At 39.2% G+C, this 17,019-nt stretch overlaps 1 protein-coding gene across 1 annotated transcript in view; it reads right to left on the bottom strand.

Moving 5' to 3' along the window:
* Positions 1-1,881: 1,881 nt before the first annotated feature.
* The window catches only part of LOC122966648 (myosin heavy chain, fast skeletal muscle-like), a 254,697-nt gene continuing 239,559 nt past the window's right edge, over positions 1,882-17,019 (bottom strand). The window contains exons 48-50 of the mRNA XM_044330913.1: positions 2,409-2,504; positions 2,155-2,286; positions 1,882-2,000 (exon numbers count right to left, since the gene is read on the bottom strand). Coding sequence (XP_044186848.1) covers positions 1,983-2,000; positions 2,155-2,286; positions 2,409-2,504 — 246 coding nt within the window. The 3' untranslated portion in view covers positions 1,882-1,982. The remainder of the gene's footprint in view (positions 2,001-2,154; positions 2,287-2,408; positions 2,505-17,019) is intronic.

Here is a 17,019-nt window from a genome sequence, read left to right on the forward strand (position 1 = left end):
ATTCAAATTTTGTAATTTGTCCCTCAAAACCCTGCCCTCACACTCAAATAGCCTCTGCTTGCGCTTAGATTTGTTCTGTTTCTGCTCAAATTGTGTGCTTGCACTTAAATATAATGTTGCTTGCACAGATTTCCTGCGCTCAAGCTTCAGCTCTTCTCCTCGCACTCAGGCTGCTTCTGCGCGCTTGTGAAACTTCTGCTCTCGGATTTCTCCTCTGCTCTTCGATTTTTTGTGCAACAACCCTGTCAAAATCTCCCAACCAATAGAAGGCCAGGTTTAGTGTTGACCAATGAAATGATCCCTGCCTCCTTGCAAGCATGTTCGCTTTACTTCTTAGAGCGTCCCGTACGGGCGGGAACTCTTTAACTGGGTTCATCGACTCCCGCCCTCGAGGGCTTTATAAAATGTACTTCCCTTGCTTTATTTATGACTTTTGGAATAAAAGAACGGTTCATTTATACACTAGCACCCGTGATTACTATAGTAGCTGCATACAGTATTATAGTAGCCGCATGGCACAGTGCCCGCCTGTTGGTGTGCTGGAGGAGAAAACGATGTCACCTTCATCATAAACGTTTTTATGGTTACGTTACACTTGTGTGAGAAGGCGAGATGGTCGCTTGAACTTCATTTTTTATATGAAAAATTGAAGTGATAAGCGTTACATGGACCCACAGTTGTAGTTTTACTTCCATTTGGGACCCACAGTTGTAGTTTTAGCAGCTCCTCTATCTGGACTGCTGCTAGTGCAAAGCCACTCACACAGTTAGCTTAGCCTGTTAGCACCTGCTACTGCCGATAGTGTATTCAGACCAAATCAGGCAGAATTAAAATAAATAAATAAATGTTCCCCAAGTTGAGGTTTAAGACAAATGGAGGGAATGAAAGGGCTCTGTTCTACATAAACAAGACTGGTGGTGAGTCTGTGTCCACTGGGAATAATGGTCTTGTTATGATTATGGCTTCAGAGACCTAGGTGCCGATTTACAGATTGTGTACACATGGCGAAATACTTTCTGAGCTTTCACTTATTAAGTCTCAAATTACCACCATTGAAGTATGCATTCTATGTAATGTGTTTTCACTTTATTTTATCTTATGTGTATTAATATTATCGTGGGTATAGTGGGTATTATTTTCCATCTTATGTACATTGACATGTTTTTATGTCCATTTTATGTCTTTTTTGATGTGAAGCGCATGGTGTATGTAATATCTTTTGTTGTAAAGCAATTTGAGCTGCATATTTTGTATGAAAGGTGCTATACAAATAAAGTAATTATTATTATTATTATTATTATTATTATTATTATTATTATTATTATTATTATTATTATTACATAATGATCAGGTAAGAGACACATTAAACACAATCTGTAACCTTAAATAAAATATTTAACTCTATGTTATGTAGAATGCTGAACATGTTTTGTTAATTGCATGGGGAAAAGTTTAACAAAGTTCATCATCCACTGGTTTGGATAATTGACATGGTAATGGGAATTAATTGTGTCTCGGAAGATTATCTTTGCCTATGCTTTATTTATGTTTAAGTTATGTCTGTTAAATTCTGACTCTGTAAAATGTAAAGGTATTAATCTTCCAAAAAGTGATGCTAAGTAGAGGACAGTCTCATTTTACTGGACATTGCCATGTGGGTATGAATCATGATTATTTCTAGGGAAAGGAAATGTTGATGTTGAGCTAAAAGACCTCCTCATTCAGCCAACTAGGTAAGTGGTGTACTGCCACAAGTTAAACTGATGCAGCTCCACCTACTAGTGTGTTGAACACTGTGCGCTCAAGCGTGACTTAAAGAGAAACTACGATTACAATTACAATTTCAAACTAGGGAGTAAATAATACACAGTGAATATAAAATTATGAGGAAAAAAGTTTATTGAATAAATACAGTGTAAGAAGACAATTCAACAACTAGTTCATATTTTATGAAGTGTCGAAAGGCGCCAAAAAGATGTCTCTTATTCAGCGGTGTCAGACTAGAGAGAAAACAAGAAAAAAAGTTTTAGCATCTATTCTTATAATAAATAGTGAATAAAAAATGTTATAAAACTATTTAGTGTGTAGATAAAGTTAAATAACCCCATCAAACTAAGGTGCCCACAGAATAATTTTTGTAAAACACATGGTTACCTTTCCAGTATCACGGCTCTTGGCTCTCAGCTTGTTGACCTGGGACTCAGCAATGTCAGCGCGCTCCTGAGCTTCCTCCAGCTCATGCTGGACCTTCCTGAACCTAGACAAGTGAGTGTTGGCCTGCTCCTCCTGTTAAGGGTTTGGAGTTGAAGTATGTTGTATTTTTTAATATGACATCATATTAGTATGGTTTCTTTCTGTAGTTATTGATTTGTGCTACATTCCTAAATGAAACAAAACATTTGACTCACAGCCTCCTCAGCCTGTCTCTTGTAAGCCTTCACTTTGAGCTGCAGCTTATCCACCAGATCCTGAAGTCTGTTCACATTCTTCTTGTCCTCCTCAGTCTATACAAAAAAAGGAATGTTATTGATGGAGTATAGAAAGAAAATTATGAAATTAAGAAATCAGGATAGTTTTTAGTTAAATCAGAAATTACCTGGTAAGTCAACTCCTTCACTCTCCTCTCATATTTGCGGACTCCTTTAACAGCATCAGCTCCACGTCTCTGTTCGGCTTCAACTTCAGCTTCCAGTTCACGTACCTGTTATGTGATGATACATAGTTTATCAAAACCTTGTAAGGAATTTTAGTAGCGAGAAAGATTTAATTTATTCCACACATTGAAAGTGTGATTAACATCCGAATATATTATGAGCATACCCTTGACTCCAGTTTCTGGAGCTGCTTCTTGCCACCCTTCATGGCAAGGTTCTCAGCCTCATCCAGACGGTGCTGCAGGTCCTTGACTGTGACCTCCAGGTTCTTCTTCATCCTCTCCAGGTGAGCACTGGTGTCCTGCTCCTTCTTCAGCTCCTCAGCCATCATGGCAGCCTGAAATGATAGGCATCAAGCATGAACAAGTATTCGGTGAGGTGAAGTTGAATTCTATAAAAAGAAGACTCATAAACATGCACTCACATCAGTGATAGCCTTTTTGGCTTTCTCCTCAGCATTTCTTGCTTCCTGAACAGTGTCGTCCACTTCACTCTGAACCTGCACAAGGTCAGACTCCAGCTTCTTCTTGGTGTTCAGAAGACTGGTGTTCTGGATATTAAAAAAGTCACATTTAATTTATTCGTAAAACAAAGCTGGTATGTATACATTCTGCATAAAGACATTTTCTTGTGGATAACTGAAGATAAACCTGAGAGTGAAGCAATCCGACACGCTCACTAGCATCGACCAACTCCTGCTCAGCCACTTTGCGTCCTCTCTCTGTCTGCTCCAGAGCAGCTCTCAGCTCCTCAATCTCAGCCACCATCAGGCCATTTCTGCGCTCCACCATGGCAGCCTGCTCCTTCATGTCCTCCTGTCCTCTGACAGCATCATCGAGGTGCAGTTGGGCATCCTGACAACATGTGGAGAAAAAAAGAGTTAACTTTCTTTGCTCTTCAACATTTGTTTATTGAGTGATTAGACAAAGCTCACCTTGAGCTGTCCCTGGACATTCCTCAGTTGTTTCTGGGCTTCAGCAGACTGCCTGTTGGCATGGCTCAGCTGAATCTCCATCTCATTCAGGTCTCCCTCCATCTTCTTCTTGACTCTCAGGGCATCATTCCTGCTCCTGACCTCAGCATCGAGAGTGCTCTGCATGGAGTCAATCACCCTCTGGCTGTTCCTCTTGATCTGCTCCATCTCTTCATCCTTTTCTGCAAGCTTCCTGTCAACCTCACCTTTGATCTGGTTAAGCTCAAGCTGAACACGGAGAATCTTGGCTTCCTCATGCTCCAGTGTGCCCTAAAGGAAAAAGTTGAACATGTACCTAAAGGTTACCAGTCTTTCTCAGAAAAATTAAAGAAAAAAATCAAATGAATGCATGCCATTACATACATGCTTTTGTATTTTATCACATAAGTGGTCTAATATTGTAATTTAGACTTTTACCTCTGCTTCCTCCAGTGCTGACTGAATTTCAGACTTCTCAGTCTCCACTGTCTTCTTGGCTTTCTCCAGCTCATGGATGCTCTTTCCGGTCTCACCAATCTGTTCAGTCAGGTCTGAGATCTCCTCTGTAAAACACCAAAAGCCAAAATCCAGTTTAGAGAAACTTAGACTATGCTGTATACATTATATCTAGAAAAAGAGGTTTTAACATCACAAAACCTCATGACCTACACCTATACAAGTCAAGGAAGAACCCTTACAATCACTATAACAGTTACATTAAATATCGTGGGATTGACATACGCTGCAGGTTCTTGTTCTCTCTCTTCATGGTCTCCAGCTGATCCAGAGCCTCCTCGTAAGAGTTCTTCATCTTGAACAGTTCAGTGCTGAGAGAGCGAGCCTCCTTCTGGGCTCCTTCCAGCTCTGCCTGGCCCTCCTCATGTTTCTGTTTCCATTCTGCAAGGACCTAGAATGATAAAGATGAATAACAATGATTAATTACCGAGAAATATTTGTGTTTCACTCGAATCAGTGTGGTTTTGATTTCCTGTTACCTTATCAAAGTTCCTCTGCTTCTTGTCAAGGTTGGCAGCCAGAGCATTAGCTCTCTCTACATCAATCATGAGGTCTTCCACCTCACCCTGTAGCCTCTGCTTGGTCTTCTCCAAAGAGGCACACTTTGAGTTCACAGCCTCAATGGACTCCTCAGCCTCCTGCAGACGCTGGGCAAGCTTTTTCCTGTAGTGAGCAAGTATTTGTTTACACTTAATTGCATATTGATAGCAAAATATGTGGAATGTTATCTAGAAAAGCAAGCAATTGAATTGATAGCTAATTTTAACTCTGAAAAGGTAGTGACTTACTTGGCCTCCTCCAGCTCCTCAGTGCGCTGGATAGCGTCAGTCTCATATTTGGTTCTCCACTGAGCCACTTCGCTGTTAGCCTTGGACATTCCACGTTGCAACTCAGCTTTAGCCTCTTGCTCCTCCTCAAACTGCTCTCTGAGCAGATCACAGTCATGGCGGGCTGACTGAACAGCATGGGCCAGGGCATTCTTGGCCTGATGAACATGGCAAGAGGCATTTTAATTGATCTATTATGTATACAAATATGATCTAAATCATATGTTTAAATACATAAGTTGTCATGGTGAAACAGGTTGATTGAGTCATTTAGTTTTGGATAATTTACTTTAACATCTATCAGATTCACAATTTAGTGTAGTATGTGGGACTTAAAATCCAGGAATTCAGGTGGAAGGTGCTGGGTGAGGAAGGAGAAACAGGTGTTGGGAGGTGCGTAAGTCATAAAAGACAAGACTGAGGTGTAACACCGCATGAAGAGGATTAGATCCAATTCCCAAAAAAATCCCCTGGTCAGTGAATTGGTAATATGGTGATAACATTCCTAAACAGGCAACCCAACATTCACAGCTACTTTGCAAAGTGATTGGCCAGGTATGGTGTTAGGAAATTGAGCGATATTTGAGTTACTCTCTCAAGCTCTTTGTTTTGCCTTCTAACATGGTCGGACGACATGTTGCACAAACTTTTTTTTTTCTTTCATGTTTAACAACCAGCAGATCTGGTGGGTTAGTAGTAGGTGAAGATGGAGAAACAGGTGACTGACTAAATTTGAAAAGGAGGACTCAATTCATCCCTTGTTAAAAGCTAATAATAGTACATAGTATAGTAACATGTAAACTTGTTATACCTTCACTTCCTCCTCAATGTGTCTCTTCAACTCCTCAATTTGCTGAGTGTAAGCCTGCTTGCCCCTGGTCAGCTGGGAAACAAGAGCGTCTTTCTCTTCAAGCTGGCGGGAAGACTCACCTGAATCACAAAATGTAAATGTGTTATTTATCAAAATGATCATTACTGGTTTTTATTACTACTTTTTATCACAAGTGACTCACCATTCTCTGTCTGCAGTCTTGCCCTCTGTGCACTTAGGTCATTCAGCTGGCGCACATTCTCATCATTTTTGGACTTAAGCTCACTCAGCTGGTCCTCAAGAGTTCTGCACATTTTTTCCAAGTTTCCCTAACAAAAACAAAACATGATGTATTTAAAAACATTTACATGAACAAAGCAAATGTTGAGCATTTATCTAAGTTGAAAGCTACTGCTATATTTATCCATTATAGGTCATATTTCTAAGCATAATGAAAAGCAAATATTTCAGTTACAAACAAAACACTCACTTTGGATTTAGCAACAGCCTCCATGTTGCTGGAGAGGTCATCAATCTCCATCTTGTACTCGCTCTTCTCCTTCTCAAGCTTCTGTTTGACACGCTGGAGGTTGTCGATCTGCTCTCCCAGCTCTGCAACACTGTCGGCCTGCTTCTTGCGGAGAGCTGCTGCGGTAGCTTCATGCTGCAGGGTTGACTCTTCAAGGTCACGGCGCAGCTTCTGGAACTCAGCCTCACGCTTCTTGTTCATCTCAATCTGAGCGGCTGTTGCTCCACCAGCTTCCTCAAGCCTCTCACTGATCTCCTCAAGTTCCCTGGAGAGGTCAGCCCTCTGCTTCTCCACCTTAGCCCGAGCAGCCCGCTCAGCCTCAATTTCTTCTTCCAGCTCCTCAATACGTGCCTAAATTTGAGGATAGTAATAACAAGAAGGCTTGTTAACTGGAACGTACTGTAACAAGATGTTTTTCAGTCACTGAGTATAATATTCATGTCAGTTACTAACCTGGAGTTCCTTGATCTTCTTCTGAAGCTGAGCACCAAGAGACTGTTCATCCTCAATCTTGCTGAGCAGCTGGCTGGTCTCAAACTCCTTCCTGGAAGAGGAAAAAAAACAGTTATTGCTGTTATAGTTTTAGTTTTGACTCAGGATCACAGTGTTACATTAAGGCAACAGCTCAATGTAAGGGTTAAAGATGGAAAAGAAAACTTGCTTCTTGATTTTCTCCTCAGATTGCTGCTTGTCATTTTCCAGATCCATTATGGATTCCTGGGCCAGTTTCAGATCTCCCTCAAGCTTCCTCTTGGCTCTCTCAAGGTCCATACGGAGCTTCTTCTCTTGCTCCAGTGATCCCTCAAGCTTTTGAGAAAATATTGTAATGTTGACATAATCAATGTTTTGACTTTTTATCATGGAATGTCAATTCTAACACACAAGCTAACAATACAAACATGTTATCAAAAGTAATGTTTTCTCACATCGTCCACTTGCTGTTCAAGCTTTGTCTTGGACTTGGTCAGAGTGTTGACTTTGTCCTCCTCTGCCTGGAGATCGTCCAGTGTTTGCTGGTGAGCCTCTTGGAGGGCTTTCTTCTCCTTGGTTAACTTGGCAATAGACTCATCTTGAGATGCCATCTCCTCTGTCAGGTTTTTCACCTAAAAGTGTCAGGCAAGGTGCATTATTTCCATCACTTTATATATATGTTTGAAAGCTAACCTTATATACAGTTTTTTTTTTTTTATAAATGTAGGTTTAAACTTATTCCAACCTTGTTTTCAGTTGCATGTTTCTCCTTCTCCACTTTAGCCAAGGTGAGCTCCAAGTCATCAATATCTTTCTTCAGCTCAGAGCATTCATCCTCCAGCTTCCTCTTCTTGCCAGTCAGCTCAGCATTGATTTCCTCTTCATCTTCCAGTCTCTCAGTTGTCTCTTTGAGTTTGGCCTCGAGTTGGATCTTGCTCTTAATCAGACCTTCACACCTTTCCTCAGCATCTGAGAGGTTCTCACATTCCTACAGTATATTTTGAACATACAGTAAGTTAATAAGTTAGTCATTCTCTGAATGTACATGAATATTTTTAGTCTTAATACTAAGATATAAATATTTTTTATACATATATTCATCAGTATTTGTTAATCTACATGTTTGGTAAGGCACATAGAAGATGAGATGACCAGAAGAGTATGTGGCGTCTTTAAATTTCACCTAGATAACTGAATATGTTAGTGACAACATCCAATTAGTGTAGTGCGGATGTATCCTACTTACAGAAGCCACTTGCAGTTGCAGGTCATTCTTTTCCTGCAGCAGGGAAACCATCTTCTCCTCCAGCTCCTTCTTCTTGGCCAGGGCAGCAGCAAGGTCTGTTTGCATCTTCTCATAGTTCTCTTTCATCTTCATCAGCTCCTTCTCAGTCTCAGCACTCTTCAGAAGAGGCTTGATCTTGAAGTACAGATGCATCCATGGCCAGTTTTTGACATTCATGAATGAACGGACATTGTACTGAATAGTGAAGACAGCATCTCTGGAAAACGAACATAAATAAAGTGTCATTTTTACTGCAACGTGACTTAACAAAAGCAGCTTTATTTATTTCATTGGACAGAACAGTTCAGTGTACTGTATGACAATCCTACCTCCTCTCCATCATCTTAACAAACTCTGTCCTCATAAGGTATCCTCTGCAGAGAGCCTGAGTCATGGTCACCAGACTAGCCAGTTTCTCATCTCTCATCTCCTCCAGTGTACCCAGCAGACCAGCTTTGAAGAACACCTGTGTGGTTGTTTGAAGGAACTCAGTCATCAGCTCAAACTGATACAAAAGGACATATGTATATGACATATCTATTGACATTGTTCATAGAAATTAACCTTAGTGTGCCCAAACTTGTACTGAGTGTGATCCACATCAATGGAGCCTAGCAGCTTCTCTGCAGCTTTCTTGTTGTCAATGAACTGTCCCTCAGGGATGACGCTGGCATTCAATACTTTGTATCTACAAGAGAAAATTATGTTGTTACTTAGAATGACCCCACATCTTGGCCAGCTGTTTCAACTCAGCTGAAATCAACTTGACTTGCTTATATTGAAAATTGCATCACCTCTGCTTGAAGTCACCGTAGAGGATTCTGCTGGGGAAGCCCTTTCTGCAGATTCTGATGCCTTCCAGCACACCGTTACACCTCAGCTGATGGATGACCAAGAAGTTCTCCATAAGACCTGAAAGTTGCAAATTCATATTGTTTGAAATATTTCTTCATATCACCATGTCATATTTAGTGTGCAAAGCTGGGCTATGTGCTTCTTACCTGGGGTCTTTGTTTCATTAGGAATCAGGCAACGGACAAAATGAGGGTGAGTGCTCCTCAAGTTGGTCATCAGCTTGCCCAAGTTCTCCTGTGGATCAGCAACACAAGATAAATGGTCAACAGTATTTCAAGATGAGGTTTTTAATTGGTATCCAAAAATATGAAACAATACATACCCTGAAAAGAGCAGACACAGTCTGGAAGGAACCACCCTTCTTCTTTCCAGCCTTTTTGCCACCGCCACTAGCAGCAGCCTCTGTTTTCACAAACATTAAATTTAATCAGTGGCACTAAATAGATAACTTTGTAGAATCTCTTTTCTTCTCTGTGGAAAGACTATGTTTTAAGTAAGTCAAATGCAATGGAATATACTACCACAGAATAGTCATCTGCTTTATACTAGGCCTGAATCAAGTGTAACAGTCACAGTTTTTACCCATCACTACAAACTACTACATGTTGTATGACGTCATAAATTGCCACTGATTAAGCTGCTAATAGCCAATATAAAGAGAGCAATCTCAACCATGTTGTTCACTTTCTTATACAATTAGTAGAAGAAAATAGTTCTGAAAATTGTGGTTAAAAAATTTAAGGTGTTTCTGACACCATGGATAGTTCTGCAGTATATGGGTTTTGCAAGATAATACATATCATCTGTTCTGATACTCATCACTCTGATCACTCTGATCAATCTAATTTCTTACCATCAGCTGCACCGTGGGTTGCATACAGGAAGGCCAGAAGTTTGTTTGAGGCCTTCTGGTAGAGCTGGACAACTGAGTCATTCAGGGGGTCCTTGTTCTTGTCCAACCAGCCAGTGATATTGTAGTCCACTGTACCAGCGTAGTGAACCAGGGAGAAGTGAGCCTCAGGCCTGCCCTTTACAGGTTTTGGCTTCTCAAAGGCCTTGGTCTTGCCAAGATGCTGATCATGCAGCTTGTTCTTGAAACTTGTGTCAGAGGCCTTGGGGAACATGCACTCCTCTTCAAGGATGGAGAAGATGCCCATTGGCTGAGGAAAAAAAAAAAAAATTAAACTGCAGAAACAAACATTTGCACATGAATCAAGAAATCACTTCGACCCAACTTACTACTTACCTTCTCAATAAGCTCAATGCAGGCAGCCAAGTCCATACCGAAGTCAATGAACTCCCAGATAATGCCCTCTTTTTTGTACTCCTCTTGCTCCAGGACAAACATGTGGTGGTTGAAGAACTGTTGCAGTTTCTCATTGGTGAAGTTGATGCAGAGTTGCTCCAAGCTGTTGAACTGTAATTATAGTAATATAATCAGTCATAGAAAAACATTGTTGATGTGATACAACTCAAATGTTCCTCAAATCACTCACATCAAAGATCTCAAATCCAGCGATATCCAACACTCCAATGAAGAACTGTCTTGGCTGCTTTGTGTCCAGCATCTCATTGATACGGATGACCATCCACAAGAACATTTTCTCATAGACAGACTTACACAGAGCACTGACAGCATTGTTGACCTAGAAATAAAAGATTTTAGAATGAGAATTTCTCACAAACATATTTTCATGTGAAAATGCAAATATTGCCCTTTTATTTTTTTAAACATTAAATTTTCTTTATCTTACCTGTGGGACAGTCTGACCTTTGGTCACCATCTCATTTCCGACCTTGACTCTGGGGTAGCACAGAGCTTTCAGCATATCAGCTGAGTTCAGGCCCATGAGGTAGGCGATTTTATCAGCCACTGATGGAAAAAAAAACCTTTAGCTTTATCTGTGAACTGGGACATGTTTAGAAATATACAGTATGATATATACAAACCCATAGTAGTGTCCCTACAAGATATCATTATCAGAATTACCTTCAGTGCCCTCAGGTTCAGCCTGCTCCTCACGCTGCTTCTGCTTGAAATGCATGTTGCCATGATGCATCACAGCACCAGTCAGCTTGTAGATGCCCATCTTCTCCTCAGCATTGAAGCCCAAGATGTCAATAGCAGTCTACATTGTACATGAAGCAAAGTTATTGGTATTTGAAACATTTTGCCCAGTTGTCTTAAGCACAAAAGATCCATTTAACTAAAATGTTTTCTTACATCTGTTGCAATGAACTCCTCCACATCATCAATGCTTTTGACAGTGATTTCACCCTGACTGATCATTGGGTAGTCGTAGGGGTTGGTGGTGATCAGAAGAGCCTCTAGAGGAGCACAGTAAAATACGTATTATTGTTTTATGTTGTCTCTGGTATTGTTTCAGTTTCAATTTCAAATTTGCATAGTAACATACCCAGGAGCTCAGGCTTGTGGCCAGTCATCAGCTGATAGAAGATGTGGTAGCTCCTCTCAGCAGACAACTGGAAGGTTACACGGGACTTCTCCAGAAGATCTAAGAAAACCAAATTTAACCAGACACTGTGAGATTACTCTATTACATTTTAATATTATTACTTTATTAAAGCCCAGATTATAGTCCAGATGAATCTGGATTCACACCGTGGTTGAAACTTACATGTTTCAATATCAGCTGAAGCCAGCTTTCCAGTAGAGCCAAAGTGGATTCTGATGAATTTACCCTAGAGAGCCAGATCATTGATAACATCAGTTTTTGTAATTTAGCAACAAAATGTCTTGAGATGTTCCCTGGATTACTTACAAAACGAGAGGAGTTGTCATTCCTCACAGTCTTGGCATTACCATAGGACTCCAGCAGAGGGTTGGCTGCCACAATTTGGTCCTCAAGGGAACCCTGCAAGAGAGGATTTGAGTTACATAAACATTCAAATTAACTCTCCTCTTAAACTTAAGTTTTATCTTAAACAACCAATTTACCTGCATCTTGCCAGGTGTTGGCTCAGCCTTCTTGGCTCCAATAGCTGCAATTGTTGCAAAGTACTGGATGACACGCTTGGTGTTGACAGTCTTTCCTGCCCCAGATTCTCCTCTGGGGTATAAGAGACACATGTCAAAATTCTGCTTTATCGTCATTATATGATTTAGCATTACAGTTTCTGTTATACTTACGTGATCAGGACAGACTGGTTCTCACGATCTGAAATACAAACGTAAACATTTCACATGAATTCCAGTTTTTTAATTCCTTTAATAAGCTTATGTTTAAGTTTAATTTCTACACATTTTAACTCTGCTAATTTTGACCTTACCTGTGTGCATGAACTGATAGGCATTATCAGAGATGGAGAAGATGTGAGGTGGAGCCTCAATCCTCTTCTTGCCTCTGTATCCTCCCACAACTACAGCATCATACACTGGAAGCCACTTGTAGGGATTCACCACAACGCAAAACAGCCCAGAGTAGGTCTGTAATAGCACAAATAGAAAATAAACATAGTGTTAACATTTAGATATGCAGACATAAATGCACATCGCATTAGTAAAGTGGAAACTCACGTAGATCATCCAGGATGCAAAACGCTCTTTGAGGTTATACAACACACAGGGCTCGTTGAGGTGGGTCATCATGGCCATGTCCTCAATTTTATCAAACTTTGGAGGGTTCCTGGGAAAGATTTCATCTTCTTTCACAGTGACTGTCTGAAAAGATACAGTAAAAATACAGTAAAATTTTCCTTACTCAGATTTTATTTTTCAAATTTAGAGTTAATCAGATGGATGTTCTTGTTAACCACCATGTCAATATGAATTTAAAACCACCAAATGTTTTCCTAAGTTTTAAATAAATGTCAAAGGAAAGAATGGCATCCTCCTACATAGAAAGGGTCTTCAATGGAAATAGATGGGAAAATGTTGTTAAAATAGTAAAATAATGAATTGCCTACCTTTCCAGTGGTTGTCTCGACTGTGGCTTTGCCACCCTCTCTCTTTATAAGTTTACCCTTGAGATACATCTCCTCCTTATCAGTCACAAAGAAGGCGGTTTTGGCATCAAATGGAGCAGTTTGTGCTTCAATCCTCTCCTTCTCTGGCTTCCGGAGGTAGATGGCCGCCGGGCCATAGGCCTCCATCTCCGCGTCTGTGCTCATGGTGGCACTTTAGTGGAGACTGAAAAAATAGTGTTAAAATATCAGCATGATGTCATAATGGTGTTGTATCCATCTGATGTTGGAAATTTTGACATCTTTTACCTCAGCTGGTTCCAAAAAATGATGAGTGGTAGAATATCTGGTGGAGTGTCAAGATGCTACAAAAAAGATGATTAAACGTGAGTACAATAACTTTTTTCAGTTCGGTTTTCTCATTTTAAATCTTGCTGGCAGAAAGTCAGTTTGAGAGTAGTCAAGAATGAAGGTGGTAAAACTTATTCAGATTTAACTTATCACAATCAAAGAAATAGTACTGCTCTTAATGATCACTTAGTATACAGTATGTGTTGAGACAGGATATGTACTGGATATCAACACAAACTAATTAATTGTGTGATTTCTTGAAAAGAAAACTACTTAAATGGGTGAAGAGTTTTCCAAGTAAATTGTTTTGGAATAATGTCTGCTCAAGACTACTTTGATATGACATGAAATTTCACCTGAATGCCACTTAAAACAAAGATAACTCTGACAAAGAATCATTGACAATATGCATTAGCAATTAGCAATACATTAACTTTACCCACTGATCAATAGGAATTCAAACTAAGATCACAGTCGATACACTCACCTGTGTTGGGTGCCTACCAGTTCATGCAGAAGTCCAGGGCTGCCTCTTTTATAGAGGGTGGGAGTGCTTGGTCAGCTGTAGTCTCTCACTCAGTTTGGTCATGGCCTCATCCTGTTGCTTATTTTGTGGCAGTGATATTTATGCAGCTTGTAAGCATTTTTTATTTGTAACTAGAATTTGAAAACGACATAATGCAGCGTGATGTTGTACCAATTGATTTGATTTCATCGCAAATGTGAATGTGACATACACAATATGGGTGTTCAAATACTGAATAAAATGTAAAATGTAACCATTGTTTAGTAGGAAAATTGAATATTTATAGTAGAATGGACTACTTTGCTAGTAAATTCAGTTTAAATCATACTGAAGGGAAATACCTTCCTTACAGCTAAATTAATTTTAATTTATTTTCAACATGCTTGCTTTCATACGAAATGTTGACTATGAACACATTCTCCTAAAAGAAAAAAAAGAGAAATTGTAGAGTGGGAGAAAGACTGTCAGACATGCACACATACTTAAGTAAGACTTCAGTAAAGCAAATAGGACCCAAGGGTCTGCTTAAGGAAACATAAATATAAAATTATATAGAGTGAAAGAAGGAGGTGCTTATTCATTTCTCTCATAGAAACTTGATATTATAACTGTTGGTCCACTACTGCCAACAAGTGCAGGCATTAAACGATGGCCAATATTTATCATTCATTAAATAGTGCAGAATATGGTTTGTGTACAATTCCAATAAATTTAGTTCTTTATTCAAAGGTCATGAAAGTTGAAACATGTAATTAACACCAACAATCTTTTTTTTTTTTTTAATTCATGGACAGCTTTGGAGGTTGGTTTTGGAAACTCATCAAAATACCATTGGTATTCAGTTGCAGGACACTTGCGTATTTGAGATCTTTGAAAGTTCATCCCTAAATGACACTAATATAAGTTGTCATCACACTTTAGTTGAATGTTTATATTGTTGATCTTTAATATAAACTATATACTAAGTCTTGGGTAAAATTATAATATATAATGCTTAATAATGCTTGACTATGGTAATGCTATATTTACCAAAACTTTCATTGTGCTCATAAAAACTTCTGTGTTCCTGTGTGTGCCAGTAATATGGACAGAATAATGTAAAAATATACCATAATGCATAGCTGTGTTTGTGCACTATTTGATTTTATAAATCTAAACTTGCCAATTTGAAAATCAAAGCATTATATTAATTGAGATTACATCACATTAATGACTTTAATGGGCCATGTCAGATGCATGCATGGGGCTTAATTTTGGAAGTGTGCCAAAATATTTGATGTCTACAGTTACTGGACTCTGGCACATCTCATATTCCTGTAATAAATTAAGATGAAGTACCATCCATAAAAGTTCAATCACCTTTTATGTATCTCCCTAAATGGACATGAAAACAGTTGGCAACTCATTTGAGATCAAGCCCAAAATAAGTTTCACATGCCAAATGAACATCAGCCAGTTGCTACATTTGATACTAAAGAAGCTGTTAAGGAAGCATGATACAAGTGTCCTGGCAGATCTTGAAGGCTTATGCCCATTATGTCATGTTTGAGTCAATTTGGCTCACCAAAGAAAATATAATATAATAATAATATATAATATATAAAAATATAGAAACACTTAACCCATATCACGAAGTGGGTTAACAGTTGTAACTTCCATCTTAACAGATTTTGACTCATTTCAAGCAGATTTTTGGGACATGTACTTATTAATTTCAACAAAAGGTAGGAGAATTTAAAATGAGTATTTTCCATCACTCTACATAGCATCTTTTCTGCTGATACTGATTGCATTCGCCCAAATCACTGCCTCATAATGTATGTTTTCATACTGCTAAGAATGTTTATATGTGGTGTTTTAAGTGCATGTACAGAGATTACACCAACTTTGCCTTTGTCTCTTGTTAGATATCACCTCACACAGGCTGTGAACAATGAACCATGATTAGATAATGGGATTTACAGAAATAAGTATCCCATGAGTTGTACCTTTTGTTCTCATGATGTTTGGGATTTGGGATCTGCTATGAAAAAGTAATCCACTTTGGTGTACTGGTGGTGTTTATTTCTTTTGTTGTTTATGTGACATTGACATGTTTAGCCTGTCACCATATTCCCTTTAGGAAGATACTCAGGCAGCACAAAAGTGATTTGAGATCCAGGCAACTTTCACAAAAAAGTCTTCAGGGCTACCAGATGAAGGGTTGTCAAATATCTGAATAGAGATGACTCATTCCGCTCCAATATTCCAAGTCAAGTTTTGTCTTACAGGGGACTTAGTACAAAGACTTGGAATAACTTGGCAACCCACATCTATTTGTCGTCTGCAACATCCCAAGTAGAACATTGCATGGATGCAGGGAGGGCCTGAGCCTAAGAAGAATTTGATTTGATAATTACATTAATCTGAGAAAAAAAACAGAGAACATTTTTGTTCTTTATTCAAATTAGAAAATATTTTCATGGGTCATTTTCTCAGACTTCCACACAATTGGACTTCTTTTTGCAGCTAGTGGAGTCACCCCCTGATGGCCATTAGAAAGAATGCAGGTTTAAGGCACTTCCACATTGGCTTCACTTCTAAGACCGGGAGCTACCAGCTTGATGTATAAGTTATATGTATATATACATGTATGTATGTGGGTTTGTCCTTCACGTATCTTAAGAACTGTTCATCCGATCTACTTCATACTTGGCAGGTGGATTGCTGGGGAAACGGGGAAGTGCCATGTTTATGTGTGAAATTGTCTGGATGAGCGGTTCTGGAGAAATATATAAAAATACCTCATAAATAACATTTATGACGTTGATCTGCTTCTTCTTCTGCCAGTGGAGTCAACCAGCTTAAATACAGACAACGCCAATCTGCCATTGCAACCCACATTGCGGTCGGAGGTGGGATTACATCCATTGTGTATAAATGACTTGAAAACGGTTAAGAGAGTTAAGCTCTACCATTTAACTGTGTAACTTTATTGTGAATGACACTTGGCATATACATGCAAAATCTAGTGCTCGATGTCTCAGGCATGTTCGGAAACATGTAAAAATACCTCATAAACAACGTTGCTTTTACAATGTTGATTTGCTTCATCATCTGTCCGTGGAGTCCATAGTGTTAATGACTTGAAAACGTTTAAGGGACATAAGCTTTGTGTAACGTTACTGTGAACGAAACTTGGCATGTACTTTCAAGACTTAGAGCTTGATGTCTCAGGCACGTTCAGAAATATATAAAAACACCTAATAAACAACGTTGCTTCTTCTTCTTCTTCTTCTGCCTGTGAAGTTCACGAACTGAAATATGGACAGCGCCAAT

Source organism: Thunnus albacares, chromosome 17 (assembly GCF_914725855.1).
Source record: "Thunnus albacares chromosome 17, fThuAlb1.1, whole genome shotgun sequence".
NCBI classification, from domain to species: domain Eukaryota; kingdom Metazoa; phylum Chordata; class Actinopteri; order Scombriformes; family Scombridae; genus Thunnus; species Thunnus albacares.